The sequence below is a fragment of the Xiphophorus maculatus genome, chromosome 6 (genome assembly GCF_002775205.1).
Source record: "Xiphophorus maculatus strain JP 163 A chromosome 6, X_maculatus-5.0-male, whole genome shotgun sequence".
NCBI classification, from domain to species: Eukaryota; Metazoa; Chordata; class Actinopteri; order Cyprinodontiformes; family Poeciliidae; genus Xiphophorus; species Xiphophorus maculatus.
This window is the reverse complement of record NC_036448.1, coordinates 27,134,047-27,153,793: the sequence shown is the minus strand read 5'-3', so window position 1 is coordinate 27,153,793 and position 19,747 is coordinate 27,134,047. Positions and strand designations below refer to the sequence as shown.

The window sequence follows — 19,747 nt, the reverse complement described above, 5'->3', positions numbered from 1 at the left end:
CACCCACCTGCGACCTGTTGCATGCTGTCTCTAAAACACAAACAGAATCTCTCTCAGTATGTCACGCAAATGGAATGCTGCTGTTATTATTTATAATCATTAGGTTTCTATCTGCAGCTTTCTTTAAATTCAGCTTTCGAGCATCTCTAAACATCTCAGGTTTATTCTGCCTGTGTTTGTGTTTGTAGTTGAACAGTCCAGTTTCAGCTGTTTCAGTTCTAAAAGCTGCTTTTAGGAGCTTTCAGAGTCCAAAAATATATTTTTACCTTCAGATCAGCTAAATAACTCATTTAGAGCTGCAAATAATGCATAACATTTTGAAAATAGAAAACTTGTGTTTGCCTTTTTTAAATGTATGTCTGTTTTGGTTTTATGATAAAGAAAAACAAAACATTTCCAAAAAGATGGATGGACACGTTTCCTTCTATGGAATGTTAATATATATTATTTTTGTGGGAATTCAATGCAATTATTCCACAAAAAACTGAAATGTTTAAAAACTTGCATTTTTCTAATCAATAAAAAGAAAATTATTCGGGTCTTTATCATTTTTAGCCAAAGTTAAGAGCAATAGTCCAAGGTTCAAAGAAGCAGTTGTAGTTTCAGAACTGTTGAGTTTTTCTGTTTCTTTTCCTTGAACTAAAATATGAAAACAAGAAACAGCAGTTAAGAGCCTGAGTGATTAAAGAAACGACATTCCCATAATTCTGGAAGCGCTTCTTCGGTTTGCAGCAGCTACTTAAAGGGCAGCTGACACAGAATGACAAACTGACCCTCTGTGTGTTCAGCGGGCTGATGGGTTATTGATTTTGACCTTTGCTTTGATGTCATCAAATTACCATCTTACACAAGTAAAAAAAAAATGTTTGCGCACTCCATCAATTTCCATTCGAGTCCATTAGAACTGAAGCGATTTTTCTGTTGGCGGGATCTCAGAGGAGAAATGGTTTGGGCAGTAAGACGGTCCTGGCTTCAGTCATGGCTTTTCACAGCCTTTAAAGCTGTTTTAGATTTAGAAAAACTGATTATTTTATTAGTTGAAACTCCAAATGCACCTTAACAGTACTTCCAGTTCTTTGCAATTCAACAATCGTGAAAATTCAGGCAAAATTAATAGATCCTCTCATTTTTTTGAGATTTTATTGCAAATTTTCTACAGAAATGGTCGTTGAGTTTAAGTGATGCTAACTCCCATCTGCTGGTGGCGCTATTTCTTACTTTTACTACACTACTGCCCCAACCTTACCTGATGTCAATTATAGTCCATTGGATGTGGCAAATAACAAAACTTTACTCACATGCATAACCACGAATGACCAATCATATTTATGAGTTATGTCTGTGTCTGTTGATATTGAGATATTTAAGTTCTTTAAAGGATAAAAATGTTTGTTTCCAATCTGTATGGATTTTATTTTTATGCCATCTTGATTCCTCTATATGTAGATTTTTGGAAAGGTTTTAAAGATGCAAAAATATCTCAAATTTTCTTTCAAATATTTCTAAAGTACGATAGCACCAAAAATCAGTGATTTTGATTTAAAATAATTAGATCCTGTAAGGACAGCCTTAAAACCACATTAGCATACACAGTGGAAACCATTTTGGCATTACTACAGAAGCCAACATCTACAGCCAATCAGCGCAAAGGAAAAATAAATAGCACTCCACGATTAGCTGCTTTCCAAGCACCAGCCAATAGCATTGCACCTCAGTATTCCAGCTGCATTTTCTGAATATTTTAGATCCTCTCTATAAAAAGATTCACAAATAATTTGAAGTTGCCTTCTACAGAAAAATACCTGAACAAGTGAATCCTCAAATATTGAACCATAAATTTATAAGTTCAGGATTTACAGGTTTTCTATTGTTTTTGTTGTTGTTGTTTTTTAATATACCAGGTGTTTCTGAAACCTAAGCCTAAATACGTTTTAATTTATAATTAGAACTTTAAAAAAAGTCAAACTCACTGGTAAGCTGTAGTTCAACTCTTCCTTTAGATATAAAACTCAAATAGACTGTTAAATCTTTTTAGCTTTTCATCTATTTTAAGCAAAGATTCACCAACCAGCATGTAGTGCAGACTGAATGATCAGGCCTGGATAAGCTGGAGAAAAGTGAGTTTTCACTGACGATCTGCATCCTTCGCAGGTTATATTTAACCTGATGCCGCCACATTCGGTTCGTGATTCCCTGTCCGTCTCCTTCATCCTAACGGGGCCTGTGTTTCTGAGAATAGCCTTGTGAATCTTTTATCTGCTCTAATCGGCACCATGAATCACCAGAAGACGGGCCTAGCTCTGAGTTATGGCAAACCAGGATAAATGGAGTCGACTCAAAGTCTGCGAGAGTTATTTAATCACGACTAAAACCGCGTGGTTGAGGTTTCGTCTCATCTGATGGAAGAAAAAATAAATCATATTTACTTTTATAACTTGTAACATAAAATCTAATTGTGGATCATTTGTTCTGCAGGGTTTTTTGAGAATATCAGACAGATTAGTGTTTATTCTGCACATAAGGCCAATTAGACTGATTAGAAATGAGTTCCTGTCTGTTGTGGATCATTTCCTCTCATCAGTGTGATATTTTTCTGCAACCAACTGGATTTCTTTGAAGGCGTTTCTGTGAACTCTGCCTGTGTTTGAGGGATTTTTTTTAAACCTTACATTTATATTTTGTGGCATTCCTAGAAGTGTAAGAGATTGTTTTATTAGATATTTTTCTCCTTCAGAGATTCTCACTTCCTTTATTTCATTCCTCATTCCACACTGGCTGCATTTCCATTACAAATGTGCACAAAACTTTGTCAATACAATTTCACAATTGCAGTGTTTCTATTAAATAAGAAACATGAATACGTTTGTTCACGCATTAAGTCATTAAAAACATGCAGGCTGGGTTTCCACACCCATTGTCTCTCTATGTAGTTTGAATTTGGTGCAAAAGCTTCCTGTCAGTCGAGCAGGACTCTGATTGGCTGATAATTCAACCTTTTGCAACTTTAATCATGTCAGTTATTGTTTTATTGTCTAATAGTTTACTAATGAAACTATTATATAAGCTACTGTTTGGGAAAAACGTAATTTCTCTTCATATTAGAATCAAAATGCAAAGAGAGCAGAGCAGTTTTGCTCTGACATTCATTTATTTCTCCTAGATATTTGTTAGATGCTAGAGAACTATAAAGTTCATAAGCCATACATTTGGTTGTAATTTGATTCCCTACTGAATGGAAACTTGACAAATTATGAAAAGCAAAGTTGATTCATGTGAAATTCACATTTGAAATGCATAATGCTGATGATTTTCTGTGCTCTGAGTGACTAGTTTGTGATCTCAGGGTGAAATGGCAGAAATAGATGTGTGTTGGGTTCTCTGATGAAGTCTATTTCTGTGCTCACAGATGGGATGTTTGGGAGGTGTCACTCTGTTCCAGTGAGGGACGTTTACACCTACGACGTCTCCCCATCTGTAGTGCAACGTTTCCGCATTCTGCTGGAGAAGCTGTCCAACAGAGGTACACACACAATGTTATTCAGCAACATAATGTTTTTGCTGACAAAATTATTTAAAAAATCTAAATATATTGTTAAAAATCTGTAACTTGGTAAGTTATACCATTGGTAATGCATAGGATTTTTAGTAGTTTTGCATGGGAAGTTCAAGTTTTGCTAACCTGATGCAGGTAAATTCCTTTGTCTCCTAGAAAAATGAAATAATTAAAAAAGTCATCACTGGGGACATAGTATTGGCCTTAACATCTTTTATGAGTTTTTGTATAATATTATGTATAAATGTACAATTTATTCCTAGCTAAATAGTTATAGACATATTCTTAAATTTCCTTTCCTCAATTTTTTGGTTTACAGTCCTGGATTATAACTTGGTTACATTCCTGTAAATTTAAAATACAAAATTCTTCATTTTTTAAAATGTCAGTAAATTTAAACCGACACCTCTGTTTGATTTTCTTGTTTTTTTATTTTTAGTTATTTTTCTTAATGCCTCATATTTTATGGTTGTGTATTTTGGTTGGATTTTGTTGTTGTTGTTGTGACAACAGAAAGTAGTCCTGAAACCAATTTTTTGTTACATTTGCACGTTTCAAATATATAATGCATGTGGAAAGATCTGTTGTTGCTTTAATAAGCTGCAGTTGGCGGAGTGATCCAACAGAGGGCAGCGGAGCCCAGCCTAACATGCTGCAGCTGCATTTCATCCAGTTTCATCATGTAACTTTGAACAAAACCTCCTGCAAAAACAATGAAGAGAACTGATCACATTCTGACAGTCTGACAGATCACTGTCAGATGTAAAACCATTGTTCCCGAGGAAGTTTCTTCTTTGCTTCATTTTAATAAACGAAGCAACTGCAATAAAATAAAAAAGTCCCTTCAGTTCAGTTCAGTAACCGGAGGGCGAGTTGGAAATGTTTTGATTCCACAACAACTTGATAAACCTGTAGCTATTTGTCTCTGATGTGAAATGAAAGATATTGCAATAAGTTAACATTTGCACCACAAAATGCCAAATGTCTCCAGGTTTTTGTTTCTTGAATCAGACTGAAAGCAGCTTGTTTTGTTTTTGTTGAGTTGTCTGGATTGTTGGTGATGTTGCTCTGAAATCTTTTGTTTTTTTCACCATGTGTCTTAGAAAAAAAACGTCGTCCTTAGAGGTTCAGAACGTCTGAAATGGTATGAAGCCTCCCCCTGAACCTTAAATCGGGTCGAGACTTTGCTTGACTGTGAATGTTCTGTGGTTGTTGGCCTCCATTTCAGGCTGTGATAAATCAGACACAAAACATTTTTGAGTACTGCAGTGCTGTTGGATACGGGTGGAGTGGCTGGATTTCCCTGTGGATGCTACAATCGGTGGTAGATGGAGGTGGAAATGGATTAGAAAAAGCAAAGGTTTAGAGTAAACAGGATTATTTGGATATGACTTAGACTTAGACTTAGACTTAGACTGACTTTATTGTCATTTTGCATGCACAGGGTGTATACAGAACGAAATTTCGTTGCATACGGCTCAGGACAATGTTTTGAGCTTTCAATGTTGTGAGGTTACTCCAGCATAAAATAAAATACAGTATAAAATATGAATATAAAATATAAAGTGCAGGAATGACAGTAAAATAGAAGTTATTTAGCTTTGTACATGTGCCAGGTATAAAGTGGAGACCAGATTTTAAGTGCAGTCCAGTTAAGAGTTCAGCAGTCTGATGGCAAGTGGGAAAAAGCTGTTTCAGAACCTGGTGGACCTGCACCGGACGCTGCGGAACCTCTTTCCAGAGGGCAGCAGGGAGAACAGTCCATGGTGGGGGTGTGAGGGGTCACTGATGATGTTTCGGCCTCAGGACACGCAGCGCTGGGATGAAATATCCTGGATGGAGGGAAGGGGGGCCCCGATGATCCTCTCTGCTGTCCGCACCACTCTCCTCACGTTCTTCCAGTCGGAGGCGCTGCAGCTTCCACACCACACAGAGAGGCAGCTGGTCAGAATGCTCTCTATGGTGCTTCTGTAGAACGTCTTGAGGATGGGCGGGGGCAGATATCTGCTCTTATTTTGAAAATAATTGATTCTCATCGAAACACAACAAGACCCTTCAAACTACCATGTTAAAACAGACCAAAACCTGTCTGGCAGTGACTTTACTACCAGAAGCTGCTCAACAAGGTCCATGAATAGGAAATGAAAGCAGAATCTTCTTAAAATCCATAAATTAAGTCAAGAGGATGTGTTTGTTTGACTCGGACTCGTCACAGAATGCTTTATGTCCAAAGATTTTACCAAACTGAATTTTATTTTGTATTGAATCATTATCTACCTGTGACATTGTAGAGCACTTTCATCAGCTGAGGTCGTTGTAAATATATATGTAGTTGTATATACAGTAGAGACCAAAAGTTTGGACACACCTTTTAATTCAATGAGTTCCTTTATTTTCATGACTATTGACATTGTAGATTCACACTGAAGGCATCAAAACTATGAATAACACATGTGGAAATATGCACTAAACAAAAAAGTGTAAAACAACTGAAAATACCCCTTATATTCTAGTTTCTTCAAAGTAGCAACTTTTTGCTGTGATTACTGCTTTGCACACACTCTGCCATTTTTTGATGAACTTCAATGGTAGTCACCTGAAATGGTTTTCACTTCATAGGTGTGCCCTGTCAGGTTAATAAGTGGGATTTCTTGCCTTATAAATAGTCATGAAAATAAAGAAAACCCATTGAATTAGAAAGATGTGTCCAAACTTTTGGTCTGTACTGTATATATATGTTTGTGTGCGGGTGTGTGTGTGGGGGTGTGTGTATGTACTGTATATGTAGGCATGTGGGAGTGTATGTAGGTGTGTATGTGTTAAAATCTGTCTGTTTGGCACTGCATTACCCAAGATGCATCTGTTCATTTTGTAGTTCTAATTTTACGTAGCTGAGCAAGTTGTTTTTCTGTGCTTCTGTGTGGCTCGGTGGCATGGAAGTGGCATCCGAGGATGGCATCCACCATCAATCCTTCTTTGGTTTTGCGTGTATGAAACCTGTGTGCGTTTTATGATATGACCACACACACTCACACCCACATATATGTACATACGAAACATCAATAAACCTTCTAAGCTGCACCAGTGGAGTCGCTCTATTCCTTCTGACCAAGGAAGATTCAATTGATGAGAGATCTGGAATTAGCGCCTGTTAGACGCACAAAGTCTTCAAGTGGTCCTTCGAGCCGGAGCTCATTGGTCGAATCAACAACATGGAAACTTCACAAGACAACGCTTCTCAGGAGAAAAGTCATAAGCATAGTCCCCGTCCACGCAGGAGCAGGTAGCTTCCGGAACTACCTGCCAGGGACATCTGGCGGAGTATGAGCATGACCTACCTAATCCAGAGGAGTCAGAGTCGTCAACAAGCAGCAGCTCAGAATAACCTGATAAGGATAAGAAGCAAAGATGGGACAAGATGGAGCCAGTATGGGGCAATGTTTTAGAAGCGATGAATGAGATGCAAGTCGCTATGAAGGAGACCAGTGGTGCATTAACCAAGCGTGTGAAGCAACTAGAGCGAACATGTAAGTCATGCAACCCTCTCCTGCCACACAGTCACGCTCAACAGCATAATAGAGCAGAATCCATTCCTGCATTCCTACCACAGCCTTGCAGTGTGGATATATAAAGCAGTCACACCAGGGATCAGTTGAACATCATGGCACCAGCAAGGCAGGATAACAGAACACCTGTGAACCTACTAAGACCAGTAGAACCTGCTGCATCCTTCTCATCTCTAAAGGCAAGCCCCACAGTACAGACAGCACCATGGCCAGTTCCACAGCCAGATGTACTTGCAGCACCTCAGCATATGCTTCAGCCACCACCTGCGTCCCAGCCTTGGATGAACACAGCCTTCCAGCCTGTAGGTCAGTCTGTACCTTCACCTGTTCCACAGCCGAGAGGCCCTCCGGTTTATCCAGGAATCTAGCCAGCATCGTTACCAGCTCCGCCTCCTAGAGTGAGACATGTGATACAGCCTGCTCTACAACCTGACATCCAAGTATCACAATCCATGCAGCTTGGGAAGCTCGAACCACATCAGGGTGAGTCTCTATACAGTCAGAGATGCCAACATCCGCAGCTACCAAGCAGCGCCAACCAGGTGCACTCTGCACCATCATACAATCTCTCTGCAGCCTCCGCTACACCTCTGTATCAGCCACCACAGGGAGCGGCAGAACTGGAGAACAGCATAATGCTGGCTGGAACAGGAGCGTAATGGCTTTCTCAGCCATTACGCTGCTGTCTGTCCATCACCTCCAGCTGCATACCAGGCAACAGCCCCCCTACCTTCAACAGCAGAAGTCAACCAGCCACACCATATGGTACATCATAACAACAAGGCTCGGGTGGTCTTTAATTGCTCTTTTGAGTTCCAGGGCACCGTCCTCAATCACTACCTCCTGCCAGGCCCTCCACTAGGGCCTACACTACTAGGTGTACTCCTCCGCTTCCGTCAGTATCCTGTGGCAGTGAGTGGCGACATAAAGGCCATGTTTCACCAGATCTGCCTGCTCCCTGAAGACTGTCCCCTGCTACGGTTCCTGTGGAGAGATGGTGAAACAGAGAGGCTCCCAGATGTACAGTATATGAGTGGAGAGTCTTGCCCTTTGGGACAACGTGTAGACCCTGCTGTGCTACGTTCGCCCTTCAGAGACACGTGAAGGAGCATCAAGACACTCATAAGGACATCTATGAATCTGTCCATACAGCCTTTTATGTGGACAGCTGCCTGCAGTCCTTTTCTGACCCACAAGAGGCCAAGTTGCTCATCAACAGGATGAGAGAGTTACTCTTCCAAGGTGAATTTGAGATAAGACAGTGGGCCAGCAACCTCCCTGAGGTGGTTGCCCATCTGCCCAGTATGGCCAGGTCAGAAAGCTGTGAACTGTGGTTGAACTTCAAAAGTCTTGATCCACAGGAGTCAACATTGGGTCTCAGCTGGCACTGCCCAACTAATGTCCTGGGATACAAGCATCGCCCAGTGTCCTACACAACTGTCACGCTGCGCAATATTTAGAAGGTGCTAGCCAGTCAATATGACCCATTGGGTTATATTTGTCCTTACACTACAAGAGCTTTGGCTCATTGTGCAGGCCCTGTGGAATACACAGAGAGGATGGGATTAGCCCATAGAAGGAAATATGCTTCAGTCGTGGACTGAATGGGAGGAAGAACTGTCTAATCTCCAGCATATCATCATCCCTCGCTGCTACAGCCCTCACAGCATCACTGGTGCTACCAACGAGGTTCACATCTTCTGTGACGCCTCTGAGAGATCCTATGGAGCTGTTGCCTGTCTGAGAGCCACAGAGCAACAGGCACACATCTCCACCTCCTTCATCATGGCACCCTCAAGAGTTGCACCCCGCAAGCAGGTGTCGATTCCCCGACTGGAGCTGTGTGCTGCGCTGACTGGAGCCCAACTAGCCAAAGTGCTCCAGACTGAACTCTCATTACCCCTTCACTCTATCTACCTGTGGACAGATTCTACGACAGTGCTGCAGTGGATCCAGTCTAGTGCCTGTAGGTACAAAGTTTTTGTTGGGACTCGGATTTGTGAAATACAGGAGTTGACCTCCTCAGAGCAGTGGGGGTATGTGAACTCTGATGAAAATCCAGCTGATGACATCATGAGAGGGAAACCACTGTCAGAGCTCACTATCTCCAGCCACTGGTCACAGGGCCCACACTTTCTCACACAGACTCCTGACACCTGGCCGAAACCCCCAACAGAGTTCACAGATTGTGGCAGTGAAGAACTCAGAAATACTGCTTTCTGTAGCTTCACATCTATATCTCAAAATCTGCCAGATCCGCCACAGAGCACATCATTAGAGGACTTGACTCTGGCCACTCACCAATCCCTGCATGGGGCGGCTGCCACCTCCTTCTCTGCTGCCGAGTGTCTAGAGGCAGAGACTCAGCTGTTTCGCTCTGCACAGAAGCTCAGCTTCCCAGAAGAGGTCCGAGCCCTCCAAGCTGGTGACTCTGTCAGCCCAACCAGTCGTCTTAGTGCTCTTTCCCCTGAATATGACAGCATCAGTGGACTGATCAGAGTTGGAGGCCGCCTGCGCCAAGCTATACATGTAGTCCCTGACAGCATCCATCCGGTTGTGTTAGCTCCTGATCATCCTCTGACTCGTCTCATCATAAAACACTACGACTCTCAGCTGTTTCATCCAGGTGCAGAGAGACTGTATGCAGAGATACGGCGCACATATTGGATTCTCCGAGGTCGACAGGCCATTAAGAAACTCCAGTACCAGTGCGTGGACTGTAGGAGATGGCGCGCCTCACCTTCCACACCAAAGATGGCTGACCTTCCCTCAGCTCGTCTGAGACTCTACAAACCCCCATTCTGGTCTACAGGCGTAGACTGTTTTGGTCCCTACCTAGTTAAGATTGGACGTCGAAGAGAGAAACGCTGGGGGATCATCTACAAATGTCTGACCACTCGATGTGTTCACTTGAATCTCCTCCCTAGCCTTGACACCGACTATTTCCTGATGTCATTACGCAGGTTTATTGCTCACAGGGGGAAGCCGTATGAGCTGTGGTCCGACAGAGGCACCAATTTCAGGGGAGGCCACAAAGAATTGTAGAGCGCCTTTGAAAACATGGCCCTAGTGTTGCAGCAACAGTTAGCCAGACCATCAACTTTAACTTCAACCAACTCATCTGGAGAAATCAGAGGAGGAGGTGGCGATTCTCGACAACCTGAAAGCTGAGTATGCCATCCTCCAAGAAAACACAACAGAGATTAAATTCCTGCACAAGAAGGAAAGGAGTGCCCAGGCTGAGTTGGAGATTGTTAAAGGTTTGTACCGGGAGCTACAATGTCTATATGTCACTACACTGAAACAACAAGCAGAAAGATACCAGCAGGAGATAAAGCAGGAGAGAAACGCTCATCTGGAGAAATCAGAGGAGGACATGGCGATTCTTGACAACCTGAGAGCTGAGTATGCCGTCCTCCAAGGAAACACAACAACAGAGATTAAATTCCTGCACGAGAAATACTCGAGTGCCCAGGCTGAGATGGAGAATGTTAAAGGTTTGTACCAGGAGCTACAATGTCTGTATGTCACTACACTGAAACAACAAGCAGAAAGATACCAGCAGGAGATAAAGTGTGTCAAAAATGATTTGGAAAGAGCAAGAGAGGATCTACAGCTGCTCGACTTAGCGTAAGTCGAGCAGCTTAGCGTTCATAAATCGGATCAACCTTGAGCTAAACGCTCCTTACTCCGCGGAGCGCGAATATCCAATATCCAACTTAAAACAACTTCATTGCGGTCGGTAGCACAATGAAAATGCCGGAAAAAGTTTATTTTGGTCTGTGGCCATACAAGATGGCGCCCAGCGACGTAAATGTCACAAGCAGTGACGTCAGTTCCAAAGCTCTATTGGAAAAAAGTGGGCAGCACAGTGATGCAGCGGTTAGCGCTGCGTCTTCACAGAGACGATCTGTGTGGAGTTTGCATGTTCTCCCCGTGATTGCGTTGGTTTTCTCCGGGTGCTCCGGTTTCCCCCCACATCTCCTAAAACATGTAGGTCAGGTCAGATGGTCACTGTAAATTGCCCCCAAAACAGTTTAGGAAACTCCAAACATACAGTACAGACCAAAAGTCTGTACTGTATGTGGACACACTTTCTCGTTGAATTCAATGAGGTGTGTCCAAACTTTTGGTCTGAACTGAGTGCAGTATTATTGTTAAACTTAATTGAATTAGCCGTACGTTAGCCCTTTTCCCTTTGCTGTTTTAGAGGCAGACGGCACAGTGCCGCAACAACACTGGGCTCAATATTTATAGAAACGTATTGATTCAAGAATTAAAAATTCTTCTTTTAATAATAATGATTTCTGTTTGTCCTTTAGTTTACCTTTTCTTTTCGATTTTTATATTAAATTGCACTGAATCGCAGCTCATTACACTGTGTTTAAACCTGTATTTTAAAAAAGATTAGCAAAAGGATCATGCAGTGGCTTTTTTAGGGTGACTGTGGCTCTGTGGGTAAAGTGGTCGTCTTGTGACCAGAAGGTTGTACGTTCGATTTCAGCTTCCTCAGCCACATGTTGAGCTGCCCCGGGGCGGGGCACTTAGTGGCAAGTTGCCCACCGACCTGCATGTCGGTGTAAATGTGTGTGTGAATGTGACTGTAGTGTGAAGCGCTTTGAGTGGTCAACATGACTAGCAAGGCACTACATAAGTTCAGTCCATTTACCTTTTTTTCTTTAATAAATCCTGTTTTTCTTTTTATACCAAACATAAAAAAGATGATTTAACACGTTTGGACTTCTTCAGGTTCCAGGGTGTTAAAATAAGATTAGAGTTAAATCTGTACATAATTTTAGATGATAATTGTAATCACATTTCAATACTCTGGACCATAAAGAAGCCCAAACTTGTTATATCTGGTTTGTTTGTTATAAGAAAAAAACAGGTTTTATCAAAAATAAAAGGAACTGTGTGATATTTCTGTTAGTCTTTATTTAGAATAACAGATTCAAGATAGTATAAAAAAACTTAACAAAAAAAGTGCAATTTAACATGAAAAAGTGTAGAAAAGGGAAAAAAGAACAATCCATGAAAGTACTAGAACTAGAGAACTTAATCAGAAATCATATCCATTACAGGAAGAAATCAATTCTTAGATGAATACTTTGTAATAAATACGAAGCTTTTGTGTTGTTGAGCTTATGTGCTGTCTACTTGTATAAAAGAGAAGAAAAAGGGGCTAAGAAATGCCTGATCCAGTAATTTTATAACCAGTTTTACAATAAGACTGCAACTTATGGTTTGTTTAGGATGTTACTTATAGGTTTTGTTTGTCAACCTGGGTTTAATTCCCAGTTTTGGGGAATCTGCTCCATCTCATTCCCTTCTCTGTCCTCCCAATTTCCTGTTAAACCATTGTTAAATAATGGCCACTAGAACCTAAAAACCTTTATTAGAGCCTAAAAACTTAAAAAAAAAAAAAAAAAAATACATTTCACCTCACAAGTGGAGGCGCTTGCAAACTGACCAGAAGTCAGAATATGCTTAGCACCACATTGAGTTAATTTCCTCATGTTAAAAAAACGACTTTCTTCCTCTCTCTCTAATTTTCTACCTTACATAATTAATAGGTTACTTAATATACACACACATACACACACACATTTACACGTCCCCTCCATGGCAAACGTATATGCGGTATATATACAGTACAGACCAAAAGTTTGGACACAACTGTGTGTCCAAACTTTTGGTCTGTACTCAATACAGACCAAAAGTTTGGACACACTTTCTCATTGTATTCAATGAGAAGGTGTGTCCAAACTTTTGGTCTGTGCTGTATATGTGTGTGTGTAACCCTTCTCGCTTTTCACAGCGCCAGTATAGCCTTGGTTGATTGTTGTCACCTAGTGCGATATAAAATGAAACTCTCACAATGTGATTGACTGCACGCAAGTGGTCCAACAGCTCCACCAGCGTTCCTCAGAATTCTTTATTTTTCTTTCTTTTTTTTTTTTTTTTTTAGATGTGATCGTGTAGTTTAAACAATTCCTCAAAAACAAAACAAAACATTCTTATTCCATAAAACAAACAGTAATATAACAGACAACTGTTATTGTCTGTTATTTTAACAGACTGTTAACAGTTAACAGTTACATTCACAAAACACTTTTTTTTCTCTAAATATACTGTATATACATTCATAAATTTACACTTTGAACCCACGTAGTGCGATGTAAAATGAAACTCTCACAATGTGATTGACTGCACACAAGTGATCCAACAGCTGAAAAACAAAGACACAGTTAGCGTCGTGACTGAACGGTCAGCCACAAACACCAACTGGTGCAGCTCCCACTCATAGGGTCATATTTTTCCAGCCCAACCACAAGAAAACTTTATTAATTATATTTGTAATTGTTAAATGATCTTACAGTATTTCGTTAATTGTTGAACTAGAAAAATATGACCCTAAGTAAAAAAAATAGCAAAGAGCTGCCTCTCTCGCACCTACCTCCACCAGCGCTCCTCAGAATTCTGGTGGGGGAAGCCGAGAGAGCGCCTGAAGGACCCGTTGCATGCTGTCACTCATCTACTACTACAAAAATACTACTACTACTACCACTAATAGAATAACATAAAACCAGCGTGAAGCGTGACTGCGAGGAGAGCACGAAAGCTCCTCATCGGGCTGAACCTGATGATGAGGTTAGCGCTGGTTCGTAAACCACTAATGCTCCAGCCAGCCGGGACCACAGACAGAAACTTTCCAGGAAAACACAACCGCACGCTGGGCAGCGTGTTGAGATGTAAACACCGCATATAATTCTTTGTTCACAAAGATAAATCTCACCGCTCCCTCAACACGCACATCTGAATTCGCGACTACTAAATTAAGAAATTAAGCGATTTAAAAAATTATTTTCCTAAAAATATAAACAAGCAACGCTTAGTCTGGCAGGGGGGCTAGTAAAGCATGGCGGGCCACCAGGCTTATAATACACCAGGGGAAACCCTGTATAATATACATAAACTTTGACAAAGTTTCAGTTATATTCTGAAAACAGCAGCTGTTTGAGAGATGGTTTGAGCTGCTCTTGACGTTGCTATGGAAACCTGAACGCAAATCTGATGAGGCGTTTGGTAATTAACAGCTTCACTAAACGTTTTTCTTTAGATTCATCTTCTATTGAAGCCGTTCTCTTCAGCAGCAGAGTTTCAGTTGGAGACATTTCCACATGTGGAAGCATTAAACATCTCAGTTTGCTGACACGCTTCTGCCACCGCTCAGTCAGTGAGAGGCGTAGAGTCTGTGAATATCCTGGCAGGGGCTCCGGCGTTCATTAACCTGTCGTGTCAGATGCCGTCTGTTCGCCCGACGCCAACTCCCATTTTCACAGCCACCCTTGCTGCCATTAAAAGCTCCGTTTTATGGCTCTTTGATGGGGAAAGCTTTGCCCGACACGCTGCGCAGCTGTTGGAGAGATGCTTGTGCCCCGATTGGCTGGCAGTCGAGGTCGTAATTCATTTTGTTGGAGTGTAAAGAAGCTGTCCTGGGTCTGAAATGTTTCGTTACGAGTTGAACTCGTGGTGTAATTCTCTGTTGATAAAGGTTGGACATGTTCATTTGTGAGAAAACCTTACAGTTATTGGTAGTGGTGTTTTCAGTTTCACATCTGCTGGTTTTTATGACGACATATTAGGGTAAATTTCAGCCAAAAAACTCAGAAATTTTCTAGGAAATGCTTTGAGATTTCTTAGTTTGAAAAGTCAAATATTCACTAGAAGAAACCTCTGAATTTTTTTATTTAATATCATACATTTTCTAGAAAATACTCTGTGATTTCGGACTTTGAAAAGTCAAAAATTTACTAGAAAACAACTCCTGAACCTTTGCGTTTAAGGTTCAGCAATCGCTTGCGGCTTGTTTTTGATGCCATAGAGAAACCTTTCCAGAAATCTGATAAGTGTGGTAAGTGCAATAGCTTGAACACTTTTTATGGTTAACTTTCCTAAAGATTGAGACCGGTTTATGGATGTGTCCTCAAGCAACCCGATCCCTCAAGCAACATTGACGATACATGCAACCCAGTCAGACCCACAATATTCAGAGTCTTTAGCATTTCTGGGAGAACCTTTTCCGCCTCTGGTATTTTCTGTTTTTTATCTACTTCAGTGATTAAATTGACTTGGCTTTGCCCAAGTCTTCAGACTTGGCCTGTTTCTCGAAGGACCTGAATATTGAATAAAGGAGATACTCAAAGTTTTCTTTCCACTAACAAACAGACCCTCATTCCTAAGTTGATTCTCATATGATGCAGTTCAGATTTATAGTTTCAATTACAATTTTTTTTATCATTAAAATTTGTTTAGTGTGTTCTTAGATTAAACATGTTGAATGTAGGAAAGAAAATGGGATGAATCTTTTGGGTTTAAAACTAGCGAACAATGTTTCAAGAAACTTCGTTTTGAAAAAGAGGTAAATATGACTCTTGTTGCAAGTTATGTTTGCTTTGGAGGATGAAAATCTAAATGTTTTAAATTAATTAAAATTCTGATATTTATTGCTTTGAGAAATTTAATCTTAGCTCAAGCAAATGCTTCTCGGGTTCAATTCATGAGTCTTAAGACAACCTTCTGTGTGGTTCTAGTTTTGATTAAAATCCAAATTTAATCTCAAGTGGCAGTTTTATTTCTCTAATTGATTATTATTATAGTGCAGATTGAAGTCACTTTAAAAGTCCGCCATTCTTCTACTGTGCCATTTTATGATTTTTTTCTCAAGGAAATAATAATCATGTCTTTAATAACACTGATCAAAGTTTGTGATTTTAAGTTAATTTTTACATTTTTTGTCACCACTCTGTGCTGTCAAGGTTCCAATCTAATCTACACTTCTTGTTGTTTCTACTAACTACTTATTTAGTTCTTGTGCATGTCTTTTCATTGCGACTATTGTGTCAAAGCAGAGTTCCTGTTCCTGATTTATGTGTGTGTCCTCTGGTAGACCCCCATCCCGCGGCTTCACATCTGGACTCGTCGCCTGCGTTACTTGCGTTCTTTCGGTGGCGCCATCGCTCATCTGCCAAAGGCTCCTGTTCGTGTTGTGCTTTGCGCGCTGCAGCCATATTTCCGGTAACACTTCGTTCCGCTACCCCATCTGGCGCTGGCGCCTGCCCCTCTGTTCGGCTGCCAAAAAGCCGTGTTTGGATGCATGTTAAGCATAAGCAACAGACGCGAGTGGCCGTGCAGCTCATCCAGCTTATCCTTTCGCACAAATGCTGGAAAAAAAGGAGATCTTGTTTCGTGTTGTCACTGACGTTGATATTAAAAGAACCATTAAGACACAAATGTTGCACGGACTCTGTTGCAGACGCACTTTGACGCCCAGGTAATAGATTTTTACCTGGAAACAAACAAGTAGAGATGACACAAACAGCTGTTGGTTAATATTCAAAGAAGCTCCATTTGCACATTGCTTTAAAAGAAAATTCTTCTAGAGGGAGAATCTGCTAATGGCATGCACAATTGACTTTTGTATTGAATAATTCAGGCAAAAATGCTAATTTTACTCTTTACCCATTAATTGTTCCATTTTCAATAAAGCAGCAGGATTCCTTTTTTCTTCACAAGGTGATTAAAGCTGGTAAATGTATTCGACGGCCTCTTGAGCCCCGACATCCAGGCTTCTCCTATGTTATGTTAATCTTTTCAAAATAAATTGCCGACTACAGAAGTGTGCTTAAATAACTGCTTATAAAATTCCCAACTCTCTCATTAAACCTTCCCTAATAAACTGTAGAAGACCAGAACTTGTTTCTGCTTACTCACTGAATCAAACTCTGTTGCCTCTTTTCGTCTGCTCATGATCGACCTGATGAGTTTGGAAAAGCTGCGCTGGCTCAGCAGTTTGTTGCAGGTTTTCTACCTTATTTTCTTTCACCGGTGCAGTTTTGCTTCAGGATCATAACTGCAGACATGTATCCGGACTCTGTGTCCTGATTCATCTGTGATTGTGGCTGCAGGTTTGACCTGGGAAGATGACACAACCCAGCAGGTTCTGTCCAGTGAGTTATCCAGACTCAGGAGGATTCCCTACCGGCCGCAGCAGAAAGGGCCGATCTACAGCAGCAGCTCCAGGTCACATCTACAAACCGATTCTGTGTTGGCGAAAGATCATCACTTATTTAATTATTTTAAATCTCTGGAGCTGGAATCATAGCAGAATAAAAAAAGAAATCAGCTTCAGGATTAGATTTTTTTTTTTTATGAATTCTTAGATATTATTTTACATAACACAGCTGGAACAGCAGTTTGTTGAGTATTAGGGCCAGAAGGTTAGATGTGAATCATAAACCCAGGAGATGTTTCTGTTCTGACTAAACAAAACAAGAACTTTTTGGTCAAGTCTGACACAAAATTGTCAACATCATGATCTGAAATTATTTTCCTGTAGATTTGGAGGTTTTGTCAATGAAGACAAAATTATGAGCAATTCCAAATAGGTTTTCATTAGAAAAATCAATCAGGTTTGCAAAGAAGCAAAGTAACATTTTTTCTGCAGCTGCATTTCCATTACAGATGTTTTACAAAACTTTATCAATATTCTCTTAATGTCGAAAAGAAAAACAAATTTGCATGTGCAGTGATTACATTAAATAATTGCACTTAAAATCACAATCTGAATACATTTCAGGTGTTATTTGATGACTTCACCCAAGTCATTAAAAAACATTCCTCCAACCACTTCCTGTCCCACTTCATGTGACTGGTTTGATGCAAATAGTTTCCGTTGCAGTTTTATGAAATAAATAAATTTTGATATGGCAAAGAAAAAAACATCTTATCCAACACCACAACTTTTATCAAAAACCAAGAATTTTTTTCCATTAAGCAAACTTACTTTCAAAATTTCATATTGCGCAATTATATGGTCAATGGAAATACAGCTACTGAGTTCAAGCACATGTTCATTGACGCATCAACACCATGGTTTCAACAGAAAATAAGTTTTGTAATGCCTAATATTGAGAAATATTATCAAGTCAAGTAACAGGACAATTTTTAAACAAATGCTGATTTGAAATGATAAAAAATATCGGCTGCACAGCTTTAAAACTGGGTTGTGCTAACAATTATAGCTTGAACATTTTGCTTCGATTGTTGACGATGTTACTTGTCATTAATGAATCTTTTTTTTAGAAGCTCTGCCTGCATTAGAAACTGTGTGGATGGTTGTTCCTCCTCTGCAGGCCGGCAGCTGAAGCGATGGACCCAGAAGACCAAAGGGGGAAGCCGGTGGAGCTCAACAGGAATCTGCAGACTTACCTCCAACGTCTGGGCCTCCTTCCCAAGACGTCATCCGCCTCCAGCCTCAGCAAACCTGGCAAGGTCAGATTCTCCTCACTCTGCCATTCTTCGCTGGTTTCCGGTTCATGACCATCTTCTTCTGCTGCAGTTTGTCTTTGCTTTTCATTTTTAGAAAGCCAGATGTTTACTGCAAGTATTTCACTATGAACAGTTACATTCACAGTTTCACCAAAATATCTGGAGGACAAACGATGTAAAATCTCTCTCTTGGATAAAAATCGGTATATGCCAAACTGGAACACGTCAGACCTGTAGAAAAATTGATAATCTGAACAAGCCAAGAAAACATCTCTTTAATCTGTAGCAGCATTTCAATCCCAAAATGTGTGCAAAATGTTTACAGTGTTCCACTAATGTTGAAAAAAAAAACAACACAATTTTGCAATTGTAGTGTTTTCATTAAATAAGAAACATAATAAAAAAAAAACGTGTTCATATTAGTCATTGAAAAGCTCGCTGTGCCATCATCCTCCTCCCACTTCCAGTTGTTTTCTTGATCTTTTCTGCCTGTAGTAACATCTGGCTGTTGGTCACATGACTTTAAAAAGTGTTTCCATTGCAGCTTTGTAATTTCGATAAAGATGAAAACTTGCTAGTGCAAAAACTTCTAGCAAAAAACTTGATTTTTTTCTCCCCTAAATTTTCATGTATCCATTAGGCAAATATATTTTCATAATTCTTTTCTGCAAAAGTATATTTTCAGTGAAAACGCAGCTAGTTGCAGTGGCGTTTATTCTTTATAAACCATAAATTGCAAAGTTGGCTTCCTACCAGCTGAAGAAAATTTCAAAGGACTAATGACTCGGCAAGATCTAGAAAATCTCATCCATGCACTTATTTTCAATTGCATTGATTACTGCAACAGTGTCTTCATAGATCTACTGAAAAAAAATCCATCCTCCAGCTGCAGCTGATCCAGAACGCTGCTGCTGGCGTTCTGACTAAAACCAGGAAGGTAGAGCACATCACCCCACTTCTAAAGTCCTTAAAGTGGAACTGAAATGTTGCTGAAATGTGTGTACAACTAAAATTTGATTTGTAAATAAACGTGGGCTGCTGTGTGAGGAATGAGCTATCCTTTGTCTTTCTTTTCTAGCTTTAGACCTCTCACAACTTGACTGTTAATAGAGAAATTACACTGTATTGGAGTTAACAAGTTCATTCCTCCCATTAATAACTCATGACTTGACTCGTGGCTCCGCCGGGTCCTCAGAGGGCTCTACTTCCTGCTGGGAGATTGTTCTGAGGCTGCAGCAGGGCAAAGCCCACAGGCAGCGCTCAGGGCTTTGATGACCTTCAGTCCAGATTCACCTGT

At 40.5% G+C, this 19,747-nt stretch overlaps 1 protein-coding gene across 1 annotated transcript in view; it reads left to right on the top strand.

Moving 5' to 3' along the window:
* Positions 1–19,747, top strand: part of LOC102226630 (receptor-type tyrosine-protein phosphatase N2-like) — a 185,846-nt gene that overhangs the window by 19,270 nt on the left and 146,829 nt on the right. The window contains exons 3-5 of the mRNA XM_023335461.1: positions 3,407–3,520; positions 17,088–17,202; positions 18,315–18,453. Of these exons, the coding sequence (XP_023191229.1) occupies positions 3,407–3,520; positions 17,088–17,202; positions 18,315–18,453 (368 nt within the window). The remainder of the gene's footprint in view (positions 1–3,406; positions 3,521–17,087; positions 17,203–18,314; positions 18,454–19,747) is intronic.